The 14,550-nt window shown below is 37.6% G+C and overlaps 3 protein-coding genes across 3 annotated transcripts; all 3 read right to left on the bottom strand.

Annotated features, from left to right (window-relative positions):
* Positions 1-184: 184 nt before the first annotated feature.
* Positions 185-4,342, bottom strand: homeza (homeobox and leucine zipper encoding a). Its single transcript, XM_028473687.1, has 3 exons — positions 3,859-4,342; positions 3,227-3,317; positions 185-2,891 (listed from the first exon to the last, which is right to left on the bottom strand). The coding sequence occupies exon 3, from the start codon at positions 2,863-2,865 to the stop codon at positions 895-897; it is 1,971 nt and encodes a 656-aa protein (XP_028329488.1). The 5' UTR covers positions 2,866-2,891; positions 3,227-3,317; positions 3,859-4,342; the 3' UTR covers positions 185-894.
* Positions 4,343-6,835: 2,493 nt separating this feature from the next.
* On the bottom strand, positions 6,836-10,802 carry dhrs1 (dehydrogenase/reductase (SDR family) member 1). Its single transcript, XM_028473184.1, has 9 exons — positions 10,625-10,802; positions 9,175-9,320; positions 8,206-8,349; positions 7,995-8,074; positions 7,773-7,905; positions 7,534-7,665; positions 7,387-7,456; positions 7,176-7,256; positions 6,836-7,091 (listed from the first exon to the last, which is right to left on the bottom strand). The coding sequence occupies exons 2-9, from the start codon at positions 9,316-9,318 to the stop codon at positions 6,955-6,957; spliced, it is 921 nt and encodes a 306-aa protein (XP_028328985.1). The 5' UTR covers positions 9,319-9,320; positions 10,625-10,802; the 3' UTR covers positions 6,836-6,954.
* A 1,544-nt stretch (positions 10,803-12,346) lies between these two features.
* On the bottom strand, positions 12,347-14,523 carry c17h14orf119 (chromosome 17 C14orf119 homolog). The gene is made up of 3 exons (XM_028473226.1): positions 14,419-14,523; positions 13,858-14,327; positions 12,347-12,789 (listed from the first exon to the last, which is right to left on the bottom strand). Exons 2-3 carry the CDS (start codon positions 14,236-14,238, stop codon positions 12,616-12,618), a joined length of 555 nt encoding a protein of 184 aa, XP_028329027.1. The 5' UTR covers positions 14,239-14,327; positions 14,419-14,523; the 3' UTR covers positions 12,347-12,615.
* Positions 14,524-14,550: the final 27 nt, after the last annotated feature.

A 14,550-nucleotide genomic window follows, 5' to 3' on the forward strand; every position in this document is an offset into this window, starting at 1 on the left:
CTTCTTCCTGTGTTGCTGCTGCTGCTGCTTATAAACGTTAGCATTAATGGTCACAGAAGTGGCGTTTGGTGTGAACATTTTTCAAACATTTCAGGAATTACAGCAGAACATTTCAATTGGAGCAAAGAAATGAGTTTCAGAAATACACAGCAGGTTTTTAGAAGCAATCGTGTGTCTTGTTTTTGAAAGCAGCACGTTGACGTTCGTCTAATAACATATCAAACTAGTTACAAATTTTATAGGATAAAAAGTAGGTATTGTGGAAAATAGTTATTCACATAAACATCATATATAAATGCAGCAGGTTCTCTAACCAAAGTGCAAGATGTCAATTTAAAGTGTTCATGTCCAGTGTGCCTCTGTGACAAGGGTTCAATGGATGAAATGGAATAATTCTCACACAGTGATCACTTCAACAACTTCATCAATGCAGACCGTCTATCCACAACCATTATTCAGGTACCAGTAGTTCTAACATTGACAATTATACTGCTAAATTGGTGTCTTCTGTATGACATTTTTGGTCCAATTAAGTTTTTATCTTGAGGGCCTTTTTATAATCTTGTTTAAATTTCAGAATCTGAAATCCAAGACGTTTAATGACTCTCACGATGTTAAGACATTTTTATTGTATCCACAAATAGTCACTTTAGCCCATAAACTATATGTTTTTTTATATTTTTCTAAAAAAAAAAAAGTACAACCTTGGCTTCTTGCAAGGTGTACGTATCTATACTGTATCTTAGTGTACACGTTATTGTCTTGTGTACGGCAACACAATTCTAATTGAAAACCTATCCAAATGTTAGGATAGTTAAGTATGTAGAATATATGAAAAATAGTAACCCCTCTGGGCTTGTACTAGGAAGACTGGATTTTATTAACCTGTCTTGGTTAAAGAACTGAGTCTGTCTCCACCACATCTTGAGCCGCAAACCAGTCTCGCACCTGCTGGTAGCTCATTCTGGATTTCTTGCATAGTGAATCAAGATCTTTCTCATGAAGGGAGCCCATGGAAAGGAAATAAGTCTTTAATGGCTGGAGATCTTGAGCGTCTAAATTAATTGTGTTTGCTGTAGATTTTCTCTTGCGGCTACCGGCATGATTGGACGTCCCGCTTCCATTTGTTAAACCATTGCTACTTTGTTGGTTGGCAAGCTCCGCCAAGAACTGGTCACGGACCCCTTTCACCCAGCGCAGCTGGCCATTTTTCACAGCATACCGTGTGTCGCCAAACCACTGAATGACATCTGCTCTTGGTAAGCTTGTAAGCTTGACTAGCTCGGTGTAATCTTCACTCTTAGGCCACTGGCATTTCAAGAAATGCTGCTTTAACACATCCAACTGCTCCTTTGTTTTTCTTGGTCGTCCAGCAGGAGTAAGGGTGGGGGATGTGGAATTGAAAGCCCCTGATAATTGTTCCGGGGTTTGAGATGGTCTGGCTTTAGCCGAGAACCCGGACTTCTTGGGTGTACTATTTTTACTTGAAAGTGTTTTACTGGGTGAAACAATCAATGGTGGACTGGCAGAGTGGGAAGAATGGGGAGAAGACATCGGTATACTTAAGGATTCTAGAGGAGTATCTGGCTCAGTGTTGAAGGCCTTGGTCAACTGTAAAGGTTCTTCATCATTTGGTTCCTCGTCTTCATCCCCAGAAAGATCCTCAATAACATTGCTCCCTTGAGCTTCAAGTACTCGCTCCCCGAAAGCTTCGAGGCTGTTTGACAAAAAGGTCTGGAAAAAATGTGAATTCCTAATCTCATTACTGTGTACTTCTACTACATGACGTTTCTCTCCATTTGGCTGTCGTGATTTCTGATTAATAAGTTGAAGAGGCTGATGTTGCTGCTGTTTTACACCTGAAGCACTACGATTTGAAACATTCTGTGCAGCAGCCAAAGTGCCCCGGCCAACTCTGAGCTGATAACGGCTGTCACTGAACCATTTACGAATGTCGTTTCTGCTCAGACCAGTTTCTTCCTGCAGGCGTCGAAGTTCAGGCTCGGCTGGCCAGTTCTCTCTCAGGAAGCTTTTGCGGAGAGCAGCAAGCTGAGCTTTGGACTTTTTGTAGCGACTATGGCGATGTGGTTGTGTAGACCTCTCAGATGTATCTGTGAGATCAAGGGTCACATCAGATGCGGGACTGGCTGCTTTATCCACTGGTGAGCGATAAAAGTATGAATCTTCTGGGGGTGGCAGGGTGGAACTAAAACATGGAGTCACTGTCTTGGCTTGTTTTTGTGAATCTGGTGACTCACATTTAGGAGTTTTCTTCTGGGTAGTGGAGCTAGATAAAGCAACCTCCTCTTTATCACTGCTGTCGTCAATTATCAACTCGTCACTATGTTTAGACATCACTTTTGTCACTTCTTGTTTTTCGCTGAGGTCATCACAAACCTCGGCCATCGCCAGCTTTCGCTGCGTCTCTTCAATTTCTTCTGATGACCAACTGATACCATATTTAATTCTCTGCACCATAAACCACACTTTAACTTTATCCAGTGGCAAAGCACATGCCCGAGCCAGGGCACTCACCTCCTTGGATGAAGGATATGGATACAGGTTAAAGGCTTGGACGAGTTCAGGGATTGTGTCTAGTTCACGAGTCTGGTCGGCCTGCGTCCACACGAGTTTCAACCCTTCCGATACCAGAGGCAGGCACACTACAGAGTTGTGGTTGGTGGTGAAGCTAGGCACATTAGTTGTGTTGCTTTCAGCTGAGCTGGCAGACTGGCTCAAATCCTTGGAGGAGCCTGTAGCTTCTAGCTTTTCTTTGCATTCTGTGTTTGTAACGTCACCTTCAAATGGCTCCTTCATGCTTACATCCAGTCCATTTCCACCTTTTTGTTTGCTGTATAATGCCATCTTGGCTAATAAAAGGATCCTTTCACCTAAAAAAAATATGCAAACATTGAATTAGATGTATGTGTTTGTCTAAACAGATACTAAAGAACAGATTATTCTTAAGACTACTAGTGCTGATAATTTAGGAACTTTCTGTTCGTCTTCACCCTAAAAGTATATCAAACGACAGCTGTCTCCCAGCCCCACCCCCAACTTTGCTCCCTCCTTAATCTGGACTCTCGGTTAGAACTAGTCGTATACTCTGGTCAAACTGTGTCTCCCCATCCCCCAAAGCGGAGTCTGACTTTTGTTTTGTGAGTGAGTACGTGAGTGGGGAGGGTGGGCGGGGAGGGCAGGGTGCCTCTACAATCTACTTTCTCACCCTCTCTGTGTTGGGCTTGTTTCTCTTCCAAGGCCTGAGCGATAATGATGCGTGTCGGCTCCTCACAAACAGCAGATACTACACCGGAGACCTGGGGGGGAAATGAGATGCAAAAGTGCTACAGTTAGTTTAACGGTTTTACAGATGCTTAGTAAATACTGGCCTAAACAGCCCAAAAGTTTTATTTTTATTCAGCATTTTATTCAGTGTTATTGCAGCATCACAGGGAGATCATAAAAAGTTAGCGTAAAAAAATTGTTAGTCAGATCAAATTATGTAATTTTTAATTATAGGGAGAAAAATATTCTGGAGTTAATACAAATGTTTGTAGTTTATGTTGGCAGGTTTGCATCTGTCTACAGTAGAAAATGTTAGTGAGGTGTAACAAAAACATGAATCCTCACTGTATTAGAAGCTGAGATCATGAAACTTGTTGGATAAATATGCTGTTATTTGTGTAAAAAAAGTCAATTGATTGGTGAGGCACATTAATGTGTAACTTGCTCAAAGGCTTCCACAATAGCAATGCAGCGTCTCCCCTCTGTGTATGGCGTACTAAGTAAAACGCTTCCCTTCGCACAGGCGCACTTAGCCTTCAGACACGCTTCAGTGAGACTACAAAATAAACTTACCGAAAACCTCCGAACGGCCCTTTTAAACGCCGGCTCCTCCGATTCAAACTGAGCAGAAGAAACTATCGAGTTTGTTTGAAACCAGTCCGCTTTCTAACGGTCGAAGTTTGGAGGCACAACAGAGGGAAACAAATCCGCCCCGTCTGCTCGCTTGACCCGTCTGTTATTTATCAAGCTCCTCGACGGATTACGGACAGGACACGGAGATGCGAAGGATATCAAGTTTGTCGGACTTCAGTCGTCGGTTTTGTTTCCAGGAGAAAACAGTCCACGATGCCGAAGTCGGTGAGGATTCGGGCCTCGGTCCGAGTGGCCGTGGATTCGTCCGCCCGAGGTTGCTTTTGTTCTTTAACTGTGAAGTGTTTCCCCCTGTCCGGCCAGATCGAGGGGAGGCGGAGCTGAGGACCAGGAAGTCCACAAGGCCCGACTCTCCCACTGTGTGACGTCGGCCGGTGGGTGTGTCAGCCTGGGTAATCTGGCTGTGGATTGGAGGGACCAGGCGCCTGTATAATAAATCCGTGACACTCGACTAAAAAAAAGTGAAAAAAAAAAAACATCCCAAAAAACACCCCAATTTCCTCATGTGACTGAGTTCCATTACTTTACTTTTTATTTATTTTTTTTAAGAAAGGGCTGATGTTCAATTGACAAATCAAAGTATATATTTATTTTAAATAAGGCTATTAAAAGAATAATAATAATAATAAATCACAAAACATCCTATTCACATGTTTTGTTTTATTGTGTTAGTGTGACTCAAAATGAAAATTGAAACTTTTTATTTATTTGTTTTGTTTCGAGCAATTTAATACAAAGAGAAAAGCTTCCGTAGTATGTGCACATACATTTTTCCATTTGTAGCCTACATGGCTAATATACATGACACATGTATTAACATAAATACTTTAGATAAACATAAATACAATAATCATTCAACTCATTAGTGTTGAATATTATCCCCATTTAGTCAAGATAGTCTTGTGCAATTTCTAATGTTCTAGCTAGTAATATATATGTATATATATATATAAACTGTTCTTATGTGCAAAATTATACAATATTTCATGCAAAACCTCAACTTACAATGTCTGTATTTATACATTTATTTACTCTAGGTGGGGCGATATACAAAGTTCACAAGACAAGTCGATATACGATACTGGATTGACAATACAATATTTTGGGAAGGGGAAAAAAAGACAGAAACATGTATTTTGAAATGTAACTTTGACTTTAACTCTGGGAATAATATGATATCTGGGTATAACCTTTTTAACCCTAGTGGATATATAGAACAATAAATAAACAAGACAGAGTTTCTCATTTAAAGTGAATAGAACAAACATAATGAAAAAAACAGATACTGACAATTCATGTCAGTCTAAAATTAAAACCAAATCACGTCATAATTTTGAAATTCTTCAAAAAATATTCCTAGCTGTGCATAAACGTTTCATAACAAGTTGAATATAAAAAAAAATAAATAACTACAACAGTCAACACCGCTCAGATTTAAGATATGGAAGTTCTTTTTCATTAATATTATATGCATGTGTAAGTTTTCTGGCAGCATTGACTATGTCTCCTGCAGTAGCAGGGATGGAAAAGTAATATTGATATAAGATACCACTCTTACATCGACTATATATGTGGTGACGTTTTACTAATACTAATTTACTAATAATATTTACTAGTACTGTTCCTCACACCCTACTGTTATCATGTGAAATATTATTAAACATTCTTAAAATCCTCCAGCACCTTTTTTATGTCCATACCTGCTGCTGTAAAATCTGAATCTAAATTTATTGTCCAACATACAATATTCATTTACAAATCTTGTACCTCATAAATACGTTTATTGTTCACTGTTAAAATATTTTGCTCATATATATTGTACATTATTAAATTGGTTTTGTGTATTCCTTTCTGCAAGGAGTAAATTGTGCATTTGATTTTTTATTCAATCTCTTTCTAATATAATCTAGTGCAGTACAAATCTAGTCATATCCATTTACCCAATTAAACCAACATTTTGTAAAAGGTAAAAATTTACAAGTTTATGACAAAAAAATGCAGAGTAAAGTATAGTTTTAGTTGATGGTGTCATTGTGCCTTAGATTATAATTTAAATTATACTTTAATTTATCCCACAGTGGGGAAATTCACATGTTACGAAGCAAGTAAGCAAGAAAACTATATACAAAAAAAGAAAAATTAACAGGAAAAAGAATAGATAATATTGGCCAAGTTAACAGTAAAAAAAAAAAATCTATAAATATGCGATAAGTGGGGTAATACTGCACCTATTAATTGCAGTTGTTTGTGTGAAAGAGAAGAAGGGAGGCAGTCAAAAGAGTTTAGATACATCTGCTCAAAACAGATGCCTTTCAAACTCGATTTATAGTTACACGACTAACTTCATCCACAATGTCTCCCATGTATATTGAAATAATGCTTTGAGTCATTTGATAAATTGTTACATGCATATTCATTTTATTTATTTAATTCCTTCATTGGGGTATTAATTAGGGGACAAAAAACAAATGTGTACTGAAAAATAGCATAAATACAATAATGTGACATGTTTATGATAAATCCAGAGTATATCAAAACATCCTTCATATTTCTCGACATTATTACATATACATGGTACATGGTCATATAATATTGTGTGCTTGAGTAGGAATAAATGGGTTTGTATACAATTAGCAGGTTAAATTGTAGGGCGACCGTGGCTCAGGTGGTAGTGGGTCGTCTTCTGATCGAGAGGTTGGGGTTTCGATCCCAGTACCTGACTATGTGTCGAAGTGTCCTTGGGCAAGACACTGAACCCTTAGTTGCTCCCAGTGGTCGACTAGCGCCTTGCATGGCAGTCCTGTCCCACTGGTGTGTGAATGTGAGAGTGAATGGGTGAATGCGCTGATATGTAAAGCGCTTTGAGACTGCTTCAGTGTGGTATATAAAATCAAGTCCATTTACCATTTAAATATTTATTGAAATAGTATTCAAGATTAATATAGTGTTGCTACTTTTACACCATTACAAACGGCTGTCGTTTGAAATCGTGAAGTTGTTAAATGATGCTGGAGCTCTTTAAAAACGACTGTATCTCAGTGAAAGCAAAAATTTTGGCAGACGAACAAAGGATGGAGTGATAACCGAGAGCCAGCTCAGATATGGAAACTGGCTCAGCAGGAACTTCAGGGAAGTATAATCTTCAACAGCCCGACCTGGGGAAAAACAGGTATTAAAAAAAAGGAGGTTTGGTTAAAATTTGCCATTTTGAAATATAAAATAGATAAATAAATACTTACCGTCAATGTCCTGTAACCCATAGCGCCTTGCCAGATCACAAGTCATGAGTACCTTCCCAGTCAATGACATCAGGTTTTGATCTTTCACAAAAACAGAGATGCTACGATGAGACATTTGTTTACTTTGTGAAAGGCAAACTTCCTGAGTACCTATGTACACTGATGCAAAGTGAGTTGATTCTGATAGCCAACATATTTTTTTTTTTTTTACCTGTGGCCAGGTTGACGATGCATTTTCCACTCATTTCCGTGGTCTCTCCATTGGCAAACATTTTGGTTAACTGGGAATGAACATACACTGATGATATTTAGGAGACAGCCCACTGGAAATAAATCAGATTATTTAACCAAGGCCTACCGCTGATTTTTCACTGTTCTCCAAAATTATTTGAGATACAAGCTCAGTTTGTACTGCTCCTGGCCACAGGCTGACAGAAGCCACTCCTCTCTTTTTGAGCTCAATGGCCATGTCTCCCGCCAGGCGGTCACACTGGAAACAAAACAGAGACATAACCGATTTCATATGGCAATGTTTTTAATACAATATATTTAAATGAATTGTAAGAAATCTTTAAAAGAGCAAAAGAAACAACTTACTGCAGCTTTGCCAACACCATATGGGACATTAAAGAGATACATTAGTCCTCCAAAAGATGAAATGGTGACAATCAAACCCCGACCTTGAGCCACCATCAACCGAGAAGCATAAACTGAGAAGAAGTAGTGTCCCCTGCACAAAAAAGAACAACAAAATGAGTAGACATTAAGTGTAAATAACTATATCACATGACTCAGCATTTCAGGAGAAAATCAGAGTACCTGAGGCCTGCATTGTTGATGGAATCCCACATAGAAGGCTCCATTTCCCAGAACTTCTTGCCCGTGTTTTCAAATATGTCCTAGAACGAACAAGCGATCTGAGGTCATCTCTGAGAAGTTTCAGTTTTCTTTTTACAGTGTATGACCAAACCACAAATAGAATTATGTTTGTAATAAACACAACTACTTAGTAAGCATGATAGATAGCTACCTGTACACCGGCGTAGGCATTGTTCACCAACATATCCAGTCTGCCGTCCCGTTCATGTTTGATCCGTTCAAAAAGTCCTTTAATGTCCTCGTCTTTGGTGGAGTCACAGATAACAGGAATGCACTGTCCCCCCCTTTCACTCACCTAAAGAAAATAAAGTTTTATTGAGAATCATTTTAAAACCATAAGCTATTAGCTATTAGCGTTTTTGACAATATCCGATGTGCCGATACTGTCCACAGCTAGACTTCCGAAGCAAATAAGAGGGGATTCAAATCAATACAGCACAGTATGTGCTTTGATACTCTGCTTAAACAATAGGGGGTGCTGTGACTGTTTTAGTCCTGCTTGATTTGACATACAGTAGAGGCAGGAGAAGAGTTTTAATTGAGCCAAAAAGGCCTGACCCATCCAAAGCCCAACGCAACACGGCCCCATTCAACCCGATTGAAGCCGATGTCTCTTTAAGCCAGAACCCGTTTCAGGCACGCATGTACCGGTAGAATGACCCGAGGCGAGTCAGCATCCATTTGTGCGTCTTTCTCGCACTAATTGAAACACATCACCTGATTTACACCGCAACATCCGAACCCGGCTCAAGCCCCTGTCATAACAATCAAAATTAAGGCCAAACCGTCGGCACAGAGCAACACACGATTTTTATTGGGATTTGAATCAAATCATGGACCCAATATCGGGATTCGGATCGAATTCGTTCACTTTGTATAAATCTCCATGGAAATAGCAGGTTAAGGCTTCTTTTTTATTATGTTGTCTCAAGCAAAAGCACATATCTGTTTTTCAATATTTGTGGAACAGCAGACACTGAAATTACATTTTATAACAATTATCGGCGGCCCGATAATATTGCCTCTTTCCACTAAATATAGCTTAGTTGTTAACATTTTTATTTAAGAAAAATTTCACAACTGCTGAATTGGACAGATTCAACTTTTTTTTTTTTTTTACCTCGAGGGCAGTTTGTCTCAGAGTCTTCTCCTGACGTCCTGTGATGTAGATAGTGGCTCCTGCCTCCGATAGCTGCAGAGCTATTCCTCTACCAATGCCTCTGGAGGCGCCCGTTACTACGCACACCCAGCCGGACAGAGACATGTCTGTGGGAAGAACAAGATTTTTTTAAATTTTGATTCCTACTTTGGATACCCACTCTGCCAACCGGAAGAAGAAGCCGCCAAAAACCACCAAAGATAAATCCACAGGAAGTGTTTGCGAACATTTTCTGATTTTATCCTGTACCTGCTGCTAATCTGGACTGGATTGTACAAGTTGTTCCTTATTGTATCTTTGATATTCTGGACCAGGTTAGCACAGTAACATGTTAGAGTAACAGACACTCAGGATATGTATGTATAAATGTGTTTTTATGAGGTTTTCGAAAATAAAACGCTTGTGAAAAGAAAATTTACAATATTTATATTCAAGTTCATAGATTTGATACGTCTATTATACTAGTTGAAAGCAACCCAGTGAAATTCCTAGGGAAAGTTGATAAAAGTTTTAAAATATTTTTATTTTTTTTTTAAAAAGTTCATAAAATTAAAATTCACGGAGAGGTTCAGACTATTTAATCCAGACAGACCTCAGGTTAGCGAGCTCATTTAAAACACGGAAAATTTTATTTTTACCCTGTCTTTTAAAAGAACCGGGAATCAGAATCGAAACCGGAATCGTTCAAATTCAAACAATGTCCAACCCTAGGGATCAATAACTAAGAAAACAGTATTTGCAGTAAAACTTTTCAAACTAAAGGTTAAAACTTGTTGAAGCTTACAGGCAGAGTTAAAGCCACATAGTTGCACATGGTGGGCAAACTCTATTAAAGCCCAACAAAATAAAAAAATTTCCATGATGATGGTTTTCCATTACTTTTGCCAATCGCTTTCGTGACCGTCCAGAGTTCACTTTTTATCACTTTCTCGAGCCTTGGTTAACCTTACATAAGTATCTTTCCACTCGAATTTTTGAACAGAAAGTCCTAATAGCAGATTTAAATCATTATTCAAACAGTGATTTAATTATTTTTGCATTACATGTGTAAATAAAACCAACTCTGCCAACAGGACTTTATTATAGCCTACAGGCATGACTCAATTAGAGTAATACTCAAAACAACTTACACATGTAAAGCTGGTCTAGGAGAAAATTAATGTCAATCATCACTAAAACGTGTTTTTTTCCCCCTTGAACCTACTTACATGTTGCAAGCAGTATTTCAGTCTATCAATAATTTGGTTTTTATGTTGTAAAACAACCAGAGAGAACTATTTAAACAAAGTAACCGTACCTAGTTAAGTAACCAAATCAGGGTTTAAGTGCATTTGCATCTAGTTTATTTGGCTCAGCAATTTGTTAATATAGGCCAGATAAAAGGCCTGCAGACTGGCAGATAGAACAATACCTTTATATTGTAGAAAATGCAGACTCGGGCTCGTTAAAAGTTGAAAAAGGTCCTCCTTGGGATGGGAATGAAGAAATAAGAGGGTGAGAGCGTCACTGCGCAGTGATAACTAGTAACACAAAGGCCACGCCGTAGGCGAGAACTTAGAATTATCAAAGAGGCAGCTATAAGACTTAGGACACGCCCATTTTTGTGTTATCGCGAGAAGAGAGCGTGGTTTCAAGACTCGCTCCTGGTAAAAAAGGCAAACAGTGATTACAAAAATTACACCACTTAATTAATTATACTATATCAGCATTATTATCGGTTTTATCTCCATATTTATTTATTTATTTTTAATAATATTTGCCTACTAGTTGTACAAATAGGTCGACTCTGATTTTGTTGATGACTGTCCAGTATATTTACTAATCTAGTCAATGTAGTAATCTGAACTTTGTGCAGATTACTGTTCGTAAATGATCAACATTTTCAAAGAAAAAGCCGAACCCACATGGCATAGTTGCTGTGGGCCTAAAAACAGAGAACCATTAATAACTCAAGAACACAAAAATGGACAAAACCCCCTTATTTTTACTGAACTGTAAGCCAAAAACCAATTAATTTGACACACAAAAGCAATACATATTATTGTATTTAAATTATTAGTGTTAAAAGATAGTCTTTCTTAGCACAACTCCAAGCTTCTAACCTAAAAAAAGCAATGCTTGAAACCAGTGTTTTTTTTATCAGAACAAAGTGAATCAATCAGAGCTCAATATTCTCATTTAAAATAATAACAAAAAAAATTAGAAGTATATAGATTAGGTCTTTTAATATGAATATTGCATTATATGTGTTGAGGTAGCTTTTATTACATGGATAATATAATATATACTGTGTACATTGTTTATGTATATAAATGTATGTACAGTGTATATATATATTGGTTATAAGAGGGGAAAGATTAAATAAATCAGACTTCATCCTACTCCTTTTTTCAACATGTAAATGTTTTATTGAAGTCTTCTTACTTTTTGACTTGTTTTGTGATATTCCTTTTATTTTAAAAGTATGGTTTTTGTTTTTACATGTTTGAAAGTAAATAAATCAAATCAAAGTCTATGTCATTTTTCACTTTATAATTCTTGCTGTGAAATAACCAGCTCTTGTGAAGGCAAGGAGTTCCTAACATGAGTATGTGTAATTTTAAATTAAAAAAAAAGTTTATTCACATGGAAGGACTGATTTGTTCATTGCATTTTGACAAAGTTGTCACTTTATTTATTTATCCCTCATCCTTTATATTTATCATTATTATTATTATTATTGTTGCTGGGTTGTTGTGTTGTTTTTATTTCTTTTTGTTGCTTGTTTTGTGCACCAACCACCAAGTCAAATTCCTTGTACTGTCCTCAAAACTGTACATGGCAAATAAAACATTTCTGATTCTTTCTGATTCTGATTCTGATTAAAGCAATAAATTATTCCTACATGTCAGCAGAGTTGGTGGTAAATTCTGCTCCCGTGGGAATTTTTGTGAATCCATTGTAAGAAAATTGGAAATTTTGCTTTTCTCTAAAAATCTACTTTCTCCCAAAGATTCGCTTCAGTGAGAAAGTTTCTAGCATACATTATGCTTAATCAAATTAAGATTTGGGTACATAGGTACATAGATCATTCCTTATCTTTTTTTTTTAAGCACAAAATGAAATATGGGATATTACTCAAACAAAAACCACCAAGTGTTCAAACCATTTTATTGTGTGTCTGTCAAAGCAGAAAAGCTTTATTGAGGATCAGCCCTTTATGAAATGATTTCTTGAAAAGGCTTCAATAGAGAAACCCTAAAACAAAGCTAAAGAAAAAAAAACAAAAAACAAACAAAGTAAGCATGTAGCTTATCGAGCTAACACTTTTGGTATCATCAGTTATAAAAACCATTCACCAGAATGATCTCAAATCAAACATGCATCATAATAATGATCATATTAATGCCTTGTGAGTTTTTGTCAGTCTCTTCCTGCTGTGCCGGCTACACTTCTGTAAAAATGTGAGACAAACACAGGGTCCCTCTCCTCCAGGATATGAAGAAAATGATTTCTCTCTTCTTCTCCCCAAGACTCAAACCACTGGCTCCACAAGCGCAGCTGGCATTCAAAGATGTTTGGTAGTCGGTCTTTAACCTGGGAATGACAATATACATTAAAAGTGTTGGAGGCTCACATACATCTCAATAAATGCAGAAATTAAAAAATATTTTAATTCATATAATTTACCGTCAACACTATAATATACATTTGTTGAAAGTTTGGGGCTTTATTGGTTGAGGGCAATTACCAGCTATTTATGGGTCAATCACGTATAAGGATTTTCACAGCGTGATATTTCATAAAATAGACATCATCGGGCAAGTTATGCATGAATATTATGATGGAAATAAAAATTGAAATACTTCAAAATTTTATACAGGAATATAACATAACTAAAATAGGGCAGAAAATACATTTGAATGGTTTTAAAGTATTTAAAAAAAAAAAAAAGTTAGAGCCAGACAGTCGCACCACATGATATTTTGACACTTTGAATAAGAGAATAAATTACAGAAGTAATTTAGGAAGTAACATTTAAAAAAAAAAAAAAAAAAAAAAAATCAAAGTGAGCACATATATACTAAGAAATATTGATTTGGTGATATTTTATCAATCAAGGAAATGTCCAAATTGATTTTTTTAATCATGTTTTTTATGAAGAAAAACACATTTAATTTCATATACATAGCACGTAAACGCCCGGTCACTAGATGATCACACTTTACTTCCATTAAACATATTGGGCACTTTTATACATTTATATGTTACTTCAAGAATTTAATAACTAAACAGAATCAGAATCTGTTGAAGAAGCTAAAGTTAAATATTTTTTAAAAATGTAAGTTGACGGTCTGCTTCTAAACATACCACTTGTTTTTTTTATATTTGTACTTCAAATACAGTTGGTTACCATTTACTTGTTCTCGCAAGTTTAAAAAAAAAAAAGAAATAAATTGAAATAAATTGTATTTCAACCTGTTTTTAACTAAAAGAAATGCAGTAGGACTGAATATGTAGGTGTGACGTTATTGACCCATGTACATGTAGCTACACACTGTGCATCACATCAGCTGCAAACTTATTTTGTATCATATGTCGAATTGCATTGTACCTGTCAAATAAATAAATAAATGCATGCATGTAAACCAGTGGAGAGTGTACCTGAAGAGTACTCAGTGAATCCAGGATAGTGCACACTTTGCCGGGGACAGCTTTGCCAACAAGGTCCTGCTGGAAGTGTTCCCTCTGGGTGGAGGTCCAGCCCTGGAACCAGCTCAGGACGCAGCGCTGCTCCTGCAAGGTCACATAGGAGATGGGCTCCGAGTCCAGCTGTGTGACTGGACCCGAACTGGGAGAAGAAGCACAGGACAGGGTCTCCAGCCTAGGGGGGCTGTACACGCTTTGAGGGGCTGAGGGAAAGTCCTCCAAACAGGGGGAAGAAAACCCGGGCTGTGCCATGGCAGCAGCGGGGATAGAGGGACTGTCTGTGGGCTGTTGTTGCGACTGCTGCTGATTTTGACTGAACTGACTGAACCACGACATCTTTGAATGGTTTGTTGGAGGAAATACCGGTCCACCCTCTGCTGGCTGCTTGTAGCACCGCTCATCTGTTCACGTGCAGCTTAGTGCACCTTTAAATCAACAGGAAAGCTCATAGTTAACAACTACTACTTTCAGTACAGCGTGTCGATGACTTTAAGATGTAAAGTAAATATAACTCACCCGTTGGACATGTTAAAGAGACGATTACGCCGAAGACAGTTACGCTAATCTGGTTAACAAAAATGTATACAGGAAGTAGGAAACGGTCGTTGTCCGCATTGTTACGTCAACTTGCGCAGCTTTTACGCAGGT

This window comes from Gouania willdenowi, chromosome 17 (assembly GCF_900634775.1).
Source record: "Gouania willdenowi chromosome 17, fGouWil2.1, whole genome shotgun sequence".
Classification (NCBI taxonomy): Eukaryota; Metazoa; Chordata; class Actinopteri; order Blenniiformes; family Gobiesocidae; genus Gouania; species Gouania willdenowi.

Coding starts and splice junctions, on each gene's coding strand:
- homeza (XM_028473687.1), bottom strand. CDS start 2,865: ATGGCATTATACAGCAAACAAAAAGGTGGAAATGGACTGGATGTAAGC.
- dhrs1 (XM_028473184.1), bottom strand. CDS start 9,318: ATGTCTCTGTCCGGCTGGGTGTGCGTAGTAACGGGCGCCTCCAGAGGC. Junction 8,075..8,205: donor ATGCCTACGCCGGTGTACAG/GTAGCTATCTAT, acceptor TGTTCGTTCTAG/GACATATTTGAAAACACGGG. Junction 7,092..7,175: donor TGGGTTACAGGACATTGACG/GTAAGTATTTAT, acceptor GTTTTTCCCCAG/GTCGGGCTGTTGAAGATTAT.
- c17h14orf119 (XM_028473226.1), bottom strand. CDS start 14,238: ATGTCGTGGTTCAGTCAGTTCAGTCAAAATCAGCAGCAGTCGCAACAA. Junction 12,790..13,857: donor ATTCACTGAGTACTCTTCAG/GTACACTCTCCA, acceptor TGTCATTCCCAG/GTTAAAGACCGACTACCAAA.